The 9,886-nt window shown below is 37.2% G+C and overlaps 1 protein-coding gene across 3 annotated transcripts; it reads left to right on the top strand.

Moving 5' to 3' along the window:
* Nucleotides 1-6: 6 nt before the first annotated feature.
* LOC112451924 (ubiquitin thioesterase OTU1-like) lies at nt 7-6,474 on the top strand. Of its 3 annotated transcripts, none has more exons than XM_025011829.1 (4): nt 7-280; nt 1,691-1,847; nt 2,130-2,446; nt 5,092-6,474. In XM_025011829.1, exons 1-4 carry the CDS (start codon nt 146-148, stop codon nt 5,308-5,310), a joined length of 828 nt encoding a protein of 275 aa, XP_024867597.1. In that variant the 5' UTR covers nt 7-145; the 3' UTR covers nt 5,311-6,474. The 3 variants fall into 3 exon arrangements, with proteins under 3 accessions (XP_024867597.1, XP_024867596.1, XP_024867598.1); XM_025011828.1 differs by having other exon boundaries at nt 7-388; XM_025011830.1 differs by lacking the exon at nt 7-280 and adding an exon at nt 417-634.
* The last annotated feature ends 3,412 nt before the right edge of the window (nt 6,475-9,886 follow it).

Here is a 9,886-nt window from a genome sequence, read left to right as displayed (position 1 = left end):
ACAACAACAACAACAACAACAACAACAACGATAACGAGAATAAAGGTGCCGCGAAGGCACGCGCGAAACAGCTGATTGGCGGAAATACACGTCGTCCGAGTCCGAGTCACGGCCGTTTCTAGTCGCAGGGAGTGGACTGACGGTCATGGCGAGTTTCGTGCTCCGAGTGAAAACCAAAACAGGTCAAAAGGTTGTTTATGGTCTCACGGCCCACGATAAAGTATCGCAGCTGAAGGCGAAGCTCGCCGAACTCACTGGTGTACCAACCGCTGCCCTCCAGGTACTTATCGGCTTTCCGCCGAAACCTATCGACCTAAACGCGGCCGACGCCACGATTGAACGCGCCGGTATCATCTCCGGAGACACCCTTATCGTTGAAGAGAAACAGGTTTGTCTCGTCAACTCCTGAGACCACAGGAAATGATATAAAAAGAATATATAGCATTGGTTTGTTGAGTACCTATATGTCTGAGCAAGCAAATATACAAAATATTATGTAATTCGTGGTCACATTAAGGAGAGTGGTTGCTCAAATCAAAATGATAAGAATTAGTTCAAATTTATGGAGGATATTTGTTTATGGGAATTTGTTGTCCATGCCAAAGTTGAAGATAATTGTCTGCATAGTTGTCGAGTAATTAATTATATTGAAGTTATACTCTTGAACACTGGTGACATAGCAAAAATGTTACCTGTAATGTAACTCTCGAAAGTATATTAAAAATGATAAGAATTTAATGAAAATAGATGCAAATAACTCTTTACATATTTAGAAAGGACTTTTACGAAGACTGAAATAATTTGTCTACATAGTTATCAAGAAATTGTAAAAATAAAACAGCATGTTGCCACATTTCAATGTAGATAATAATGTATTTGAGTTTCAATTGTACAAACAACGATTTAAGAGGATCCTGGATACCGACAAACAGTCAAAGCTCGTTCTTTGAAACGGCTTTATAGATCGCAAAATCCTTTTACAGGAGTAAAGTATAGGTACTAATGAAGAGTGGGAATGTAAAATAATTAGTAATAATTGAAAAAAATGTAAATAATTGAAAAAAATGTAAAAATAACCTCATTTTTTAATATAAACAGTTGTATATAAGTAATATGTACGAAATGAAATGTTCCCACTCTTTAGAAGACGTGCACAAACAATAACGTACCTTTGAAATTGAGATTGAAAGCCTGGAATAAAAATGAGAGCTTCGAAGAAATTCTAACCTATAACCATGTCTATTCTTGTCTATCATCATTGTCTATACAAGGACAGATATAGAATTTGGTTGGTAATACAAACGGCTCCAGGATCACCTTAAAACCTTAACTTGTTTATTTCACGTGATGAAAAATTTGATCGCGACGCACCTATAGGCTTTTTCTCCTTGCTGCCTGCCTCATAATGTGCCATGACACCAACCACCTTCCTTAATCCGTCATTCATAAAAATTCTTTACCTTTACAAGACAAGAAATAGAGACATTGATCAAAGTTGAAATCTGTACATAAAAATTGTACACACTAGAGTTATCCATTTCATTTATTCCTATCTCTATTTAAGCTTAAATACATAACAAATAATTTTTGTCACATTAAAATTATGATTTTATTTATTTATTTTGCTTGAAACCCATTCAATGTCTAAAAAAGTCAAGAAAAGAATCTCTTATATGAACATCACATGCAGATCGTGTTCAATAGACATGAGCAGAGACTGGACAATCTCGGACGGTCGCATATCGTTGACCAGGACAACTTTGCTAATGCTCCAGGTGTCCTTATGAGGAAGGTTGTACCTGCAGATAATTCCTGTCTCTTTACCAGCGTGGGTTACGTCCTGAATGGTGAGCAAGCACTAGGAGATAAAAACGTTAGAATATGATGCAATCCATCAAAGGTAGAATATATCCAAATAATTTTCTTAAGTTTAAAGATGCAAAGAAGAGCATATAATTTATATAATTTTAAAAATAAATATTATTTTTAAAAATATGATTTAAGTATACAAGTACCTAAAAGTATCAAGGCTAAATAAAAATTGCATATATTTCAAAATCGAAAAAGGAAAAACAAATGTAACTCAAAAACTGTAAATTATGATAATTATTTAATTTGTGTTTCTTTAGGAAAAGTGGACACTAGCTGCGCCAGTTTTATGAGAGAAATTATAGCAAATGCGGTAGCGGCAGACCCGAATGAATACTCCGAGGCATTTCTAGGTAGACCCAATGTTGAATATTGTGAGTGGATCCTCAAATCTGACGCTTGGGGTGGCGCCATAGAGTTGTCGATTCTGTCTAAGTTTTATGGTTTGGAGATAGCGGTAATCGATAGCATTAACGCGATCATCAATAGGTTTGGCGAGGACCAACATTACGCTCAACGGGTCTTCCTCATATTTGATGGAATCCATTATGACCCTCTCTACTTGGAGCCGCTTGATGTAAATTTCTTATGTCAATACTTAAAAATTTTATTTTTTCTCGATTTTATCGTATATTTTTAACCCTTCGAGGCCACATGGGGTGGCGGCCACCCCAATAAAAATTCAGAACCCAATATTTTTAAGATAGGCTTTATAATCAGTGTCCCTTCACCCAGAATCCTTAGTTGGGTCTCTCTCTCAAAGATCCATGCAGTAGAAAGGCTTTAAGCCATGTCAGTTATCACGAGCGGTATTCAGGTGTTGATAAAGAATTTTACATTAACTTGTGTTTTAATTCGTAAAACTTGTAAAACTTCCGTTTTAATTCGTAGCCAACGTTTCGACCTACTTGGTCTTCTTCAGGACTAAAAGACAGCTAAATACCAGACTGAGGGAGCATAAATACAATGTTAAGGCTCCTGGGTAGTCCGCGGCCATATTGAATCTCTCTCTCTATCGAGGCGAGAAATTAACCTATTTTATGTTGCGGTATTTTCCGAAATAAAAAGACATTTCAATAAAAAATCACTATAGATCGTTTCAGCACGCTTCTAAAATTGACCGGATACTATCCTTTTCTCTCGACAATAAACAAACAGCCATAAAACGAAGCCTAAACATATACGGAAAAACAAGCCGTTTTCGACTATCGAAAGGAGTGGAGAATGTTTCTTCCGCATACGTATTTCTTGCAAATCTTACCATACGGTCAATTTTACGAGTTTCACGAATACGTTAAACTAACGCTATAACTAGCACAAGTACCGAGCGAATAATAAAGAAATTTAACGTAACGCAAAATAGGTTGTCAACATGTCACAAGACAGAATTCTCCATTGGAGAGAGTGAGAGGAGAGGTTCTTATTTCTGCCGCGACGGTACGGCGCCACCGTGACTACCCAGGAGCCTTAATTTAGACCCGTCCAAGCATTCGGTAGTCTCGGAACACATTACCGCTCTTAACCATTTGTTTAATTGGGAGGAAACACGAATTCTAGATTATGAGGGTAATTATAAAAAAAGAATTATCTCTGAGATGATCCGCATAAAGGAACAGACCAATGGAATTAACTTGAACAAAGATACCGAATTGTTGGATAGGGCCTACTTTGACATTCTAAGTGAACTATCTAGCTATAAACATAAACATTGACTGTACGGAGTCGACCATCGAATATACTTTGCTCTCGCATTAGCAGTACGTCCTCGATACGAAACACATTGGTTTGGAGATACGTTCGTTAAAACATAAGACCCGTTAACGTGACCACTTATGTAAGTTCTTTATCGTTTAATTACAATACTAACCATGTGATTAACTATTTCTATTTGAAATATAGTTGCCACTGAGTATGGTCGCGCGAACAAGAGCTTGACTGAATCTACTCCTACATAACATATGACAAACAACGACAAACTCAGACGCCGAACATAGCTGATAAATGCATTCCAATCCTACAGAGGACCACCGATAAGATGCAATTTATTCCTATGGAGGACTGCTGCTGCGAGGAAAGTAAAGAATACGAATTTGTCAACCGCGATAATGTAATCGGTAACTTTTTACTGTGTGCTTGATGACAGCGCTAATTTGAGCACGACTTTGACCTTTGTTTGCGTGACGCATCACTGACAATGACTATCAAAATTTAATGTTATTGTATATAATTTTCTTATGTGAGCTCCAATAGACATTAATTTATTTATTTGAATGTAACAATAGTTGCCCTGAAGAAGACCAAGTAGGTCGAAACGTTGGCTACGAATTAAAACGGATCACAAGTTAATGTAAAATTCTTTATTAACACTTGAATACCGCTCGTAATAAAGGCCGAAACATACGATTAGCTTTTGCTTCAGACGAGCGAAGATATTTTTATTCATGTTAGTTATGTTTGGTAAACATTTGAAAATTATTATAGGGGTAGTGACCATCCCGGTGTGCGCTTGGTGTATATTCCTTATCGCGACTAAAAATTACAATATTTTTGTTCATCGAGCACATTTCGGGTTCTGCACCATACATATTTTTTAACAACACCCAAGGGTCGGCAGAAGACACGGTGGAGACCTCTGTCGGGTTGGCTTAGCTGCGAGTCCGTATTTTATTTATTATAAATTTTTAAGAGCCAAAATGGAAAATCCGGCTCTGTACCGGGTTGCGGCTGATCTTACTGATTAAAACAAGCATAAATTTAATGAGATTCGTTAATTAATTTGGCTAAAATTTGGGAAAAACCGTTTCAAAACAGCTTTCCTTGTCAAAGCAGTTGCTTTGAAACGGTTTTTCCTAAATTTTAGCCAAATTAATTAACGAATTAAAGGAATATCATAAATTAAAGGGATTTCAAATCTGTAAAGCCAATTCGAAGAAAATCATACACCTATAAATATCGGTCATTGCCATCGATCCAGGATCTCCTTAAGATGTTTTAATGAATTTTTACGTGCATTAATTTAAATTATGAGACTGAATCCGTCTGGGGTAGTGACCATCCCAGTGTAGCTGGGACGTATTAGAAAAGAGGTATGGCCTCGAAGGGTCAAATTATATCAAAACTAAGAAGACTCAATTTTTTTTTTTACATTTATCTTTCAACACAGAATTCTATCAGTCTTTTGTAAACTTTATAATTTTGACTTTAATGCATTTTCTTTATCAGGGTGGCAGTATCCAAACGATATTTCCCACCGAGGATGAGAGAGTGCTTCTAGAAGCCGCTCAACTTGCGAAAGAGGCAAGATTGAGTCGCCAGTTCACGGATGTGCAAAAATTTACCCTGATGTGTATTGACTGTAAAGTCATGCTAAGCGGACAAGCGGCAGCACAGCAGCACGCCAAGGACACCGGTCACAAGAATTTCGGTGAAGTAGCAGCGTAGCCATGTATCAACAGCCCATATATCATATATGATCTAATTCTCTGGTGACTCTGGTGACAAGGTATCCTTGACTTTAAACAGTATAGAATGACTTTTGACGGTTATTTTCTTCGATTGGAACGTTCGGGGATCTCTCGATTTATCTATTTATTCTCATCGTACGCTATTATAATTTTAATCAATTTTAATTCAAGCGCTTATTATAACAAATTCTTTGTGCAACGGAATTCAAACGACGGGAAATTCTGTGCTCGAAGGTACGGAAGTGTGTGTGATATTTTTACAAATTATATTCACAAATTATTTATTATATATTCTAGGTAATCATTATATTTAATTGACCTTTTTATTGATAGTCCGAATTACGTTTTTATGCGATATATTGTTATATTTGTATTAGGGCAAAAAATTGTACTTTCTAGAAATACTGTTTAGGACTGAAAGATTGCCGTTTTACAGCTAAAAGTACGAGAGAGCTAATATCTTTTTCTACTTGAGCGAGGCGCTTGCAAATAATAATATCATTAAGGTAGTTCGATGATGAAGGGCCGAAGTCAAAACAATGTTTATAATTTTTTTATTTTTATGATTATAAAAAAATAGAATAACGCATCGCAAAGCTTCATAACAACGTAAAAAGACCGTTAGTAAAGAATTTTTTCGTTGTAGAATAATATTTTGCCTGAAATAGATTAAATAAAGTGTGTGTTAACGCGTCGCTTGACTAGTTTTCAACTTTAATTATTAATTAAAAAAAAACTGTACGGTGGATCGTGTTCACCTTCAACTATAGGCTTCCTCACAGTGTCCTCTTTCCATCGATATATATTGTTCAGACATTTTTGGCAAAAGATTTTTTGCAAACTCGTGTTATTCATAGGAAAATAACCTCTTTTCCTATTAGATCAAGTTAAAATCATTAAAATCACCTAATAATTTTAAAATTAAATATCTTGAGAACGGGACGGTGAATTATCTTTTTTCTAGGCTTAATCGATTTAGGAGAGTTCCTTTTTTCGATATAAAAAATAAAACCTATTACTTTTGGCAAAAGTTGTTCATTATCGAACTACCTTAATGCGAATTTGTTTAATGTTAAGGATTGTTAATGCACATAATACACAAGTTACTGATTTTGATTAAACATCATTATCTGCGATCTCAGATTGCTCGTCTCAAAAGACATGGATCCGACGATTTCCTTGAATCTTCACATTTTTTTGAAAAAGTAAAAATCTGTAATTTTATCAGTCTGCAATTTCACGTCTGAAGTCACGCGAGATTCGTCATCCGAGTGCCACGATGATATTCATAGTATAATCAGGTATAATCTTACGCATAAGTTTTCTCGAGATTGTACTTATTGAGATAATTTAAAATATGAGGCCGGCGATCTTAAACATGCGAAGTTCAGCATGAACACCGTCCAAGCCCAGGTAGCAATTAATGTCTAAAAGACATCATAAAGACATCTTTAAGATTTCTGGCATTTTAAAGACATCTTTATGATGTCTTTTAGACATTAATGCTACCTGGGGGATGATTTTGCACTTATGGGCGGTATTCATAATCAGGTCTTATATTTAAGACCGTCTTAAGTAAAATCTAAAATATAAGAATAACCAACCGGTATTCAAGACCGTCTAATGTCTTAAGATGCTAATACGGCTCTGTGATTGGTTCATGACATCTTAAGATTGTACTTAAGATGGTCTTAAATATAAGAACCGACTATGAATACCGGCCTATGAATACCAGCCATAAACATATATATATATATATATAGGAATATTCCTGTATTTAAGGAGACCTAGTGGCAGGTAGTTACCGACATTTTTGTATTATAAGAAATCTTTGAATTGGCTTTACCGAATTGCAAAATTCTTTTACAGAATTAAAGTACGCACAAAATCTAGTCCGCGACACACGATTTCATATCGGGAATGAAAAAAAATTAAAAATTTTACTAATTTGGGCACATACAGCTGTCATCTGACGACAATAACAAAAATACTGCAGTTTATGTGTATAAAATGATACCCAGGCGGACTAGGGACAACATATGTAGAAACAATATTGTGTAAATAGAACTAATGGAGGATTCACACTGCGTCCGATGTTCGACGTACGACGATCCGACATCCAATAAGAAATTTTTGTCTCTAATAATAAATTCTGTTATTGGATGTCGGATCGTCGTACGTCGAACATCGGACGCAATGTGAATCCTCCATAAGGCCAGCTCAGCGAGGACAGAAATTTCGCGTAGAGCAAAAGGGCAAAGTGGGCTTGATCTCGATGTTCGTACGTTCAGTACGCATAGAGACTGCGAAAGCACAGCTATCGATCCTTTTGGCTTGAAGATGAGTTTTCAGCAAGAGGTGTCAGAAAAGTTACCACAGAGATAACTGGCTTGTGGCGTTCATAGCTACGTCGTTTTTTGATTCTTCGACTAAGATTCAAAGCCTAGAAAAAAAGATTTTTTCTAATAAAGTTTTATTAAGCAAAAGCACATTCAGGTTGATAGGATAAGCAGTATTGCGTGTAGCGAGAGATGGCGCAGCAATCGAACAAGGACAGATGCCTCTCGTTAGACAAGGACAGATATAGATATATAAAGCTTAAGATAAAGGGCCGGTCTCACAGTCTCGGATTAACGTGATTCTCCGATTAAACTCACTCTGCATCTCTTTCTAACTATCCCCCTAGAAAGAGACGAAGAGTGAGTTTAATCGGAGAATCACGTTAAGGTGCGAATTCATGGGACGCTCGTTTCAGCGTATCGCGAGATCACGTGATTTCGATCTGACGCTAGCGTCAAGCAAAGAAAGCTGGATTTTCTCAGCTTTAAGCGTCAAAGCCAAAGCAGCGCGAAGACGCCGAAATTTTGACGCTGTTTTCCTTTTCATGAATTTCAATTGACGCCGGCGTCAATTGTGGTCATGCGACCTTCTTACCGCTGAAAATGAGCGTCGAGCGTCAGCATGAAAAGGCACCTTTAATCGGAGACTGTGAGACCGGCCCAAAGCCAGAGATTCTTCTCTCTGATAAAGCCTTGTATACACGATGCTAGAAATCGGTCCAAGTCCTCTATGGTTACTATTGGTTACTATTGGCTGAGATGGCCGTAAAGGTTCTCGTGTTCAATTATGACTCGTATATGTATGTAAGACAGTTATGTATTTACACTATGTATGTACAACTTAGGATAATTGTTACACTCGCGCTTGAAGAATAATCGAGTGTGATTGGTCTATTTTTTTACAACCTTACGATTATGACAATTTTTTTTAGGTGCAATGGCCTTAATATTTATCAAAGATTTATGAAAGTTATATACATTTCCGTTGTCCAACGTTACATTGACCATCATTGACTAGCTATTTATAAAGTAATAACATTGGCAACATGGAATTGAATCGATAACTTGTACGGAAAAATGGGACAGGATGCATTTTTCTGTACGAGATTTCTATTCGAGAAATTCATCCGAGTTGCCTGTATACACGATTCAAGTTCTAGTAACTTTTTCTCGGAAAGAGGACTCGGGTCCGATTTTTAGTATCGTGTATACAAGGCTTAACATAGAAAACAGGATTAGAAATGTTGACATTATATACCGACGTCGAGGAAGTTCGGCCTCCACTATAGAATCCCCTTAAGCCCCTTGCACAATGCCAGGCAACAGGGAATAGAAATCAGAAATCATGTATAAATGCAGAATAAAGCGAAGAGCACACACTTCTGCACAACGCATAATGCGTAAGCATAAGAAATTTGATTGGTCTATTTCCTTATGCACATGTGTATAGACCAATCAATTTTCTTATGCTTATGCATTATGCGTTATGCAAAAGTGTGTGCTCCCCGCTTAAAGGTGGAAGCACATAAAATTGCAGGAGCCATGAGCAGAATGCAGAAGCCATATGCGCATGCGCTGTGGTATCTGTAGAGCTCTACAAATACCATAGCGCATGCGCATATGGCTTCTGCATTCTGCTCAAGGCTCTTGCAATTTTATGTGCTTCCACCTTAAGGGCCCGGACACACTTCTGCACAACGCATAATCCGTAAGCATAAGAAAATTGATTGGTCCATACACATGTGCATAAAGAAATAGACCAATCAGTTTTCTTATGCTTACGCATTATGCGTTGTGCAGAAGTGTGTGCTCCCCGCTTAAAGGCCATCGCGCACAAAATGCATAACTTAGCATAAACGTAGCATAAAGGTGGAAGCACATAAAATTGCAGGAGCCATGAGCAGAAAGCAGAAGCCATATGCGCATGCGCTATGGCCTGCGTTCAGAAACTTTTACCCAGGTAGAGTAGGAGTAGAGTTAGAGTTGACTTCGGGTTACTGTCGTTTATGGACGACGAAAGTAACATCACGGGTTAACATGGCGCTCTCCCATCAAGCATTGAATATGAGTGAAAATATGGCAGCGCATCAAGAAAATAGTGTCCGTATCCCTTTTTGTTCGCCGGTTCTTGTGAATAACTTTAACCTAAAAAAGGCGTGTTTCGAGAACATGCGTTATGTGCCCCTTATATGACGGAATCTATATATGTGCGCA

The sequence above is a fragment of the Temnothorax curvispinosus genome, unplaced genomic scaffold (assembly GCF_003070985.1).
Source record: "Temnothorax curvispinosus isolate PA1 unplaced genomic scaffold, ASM307098v1 QBEX01002818.1, whole genome shotgun sequence".
Classification (NCBI taxonomy): domain Eukaryota; kingdom Metazoa; phylum Arthropoda; class Insecta; order Hymenoptera; family Formicidae; genus Temnothorax; species Temnothorax curvispinosus.
This window is presented reverse-complemented; position numbering and strand designations above follow the sequence as displayed.

Excerpts from the sequence above, each read along its gene's own strand:
- LOC112451924 (XM_025011828.1), top strand. The coding sequence starts at position 146 with ATGGCGAGTTTCGTGCTCCGAGTGAAAACCAAAACAGGTCAAAAGGTT. Across the intron at positions 389-1,690 it reads TTATCGTTGAAGAGAAACAG|ATCGTGTTCAATAGACATGA; the intron begins GTTTGTCTCGTC and ends CATCACATGCAG. Across the intron at positions 1,848-2,129 it reads CGTGGGTTACGTCCTGAATG|GAAAAGTGGACACTAGCTGC; the intron begins GTGAGCAAGCAC and ends GTGTTTCTTTAG.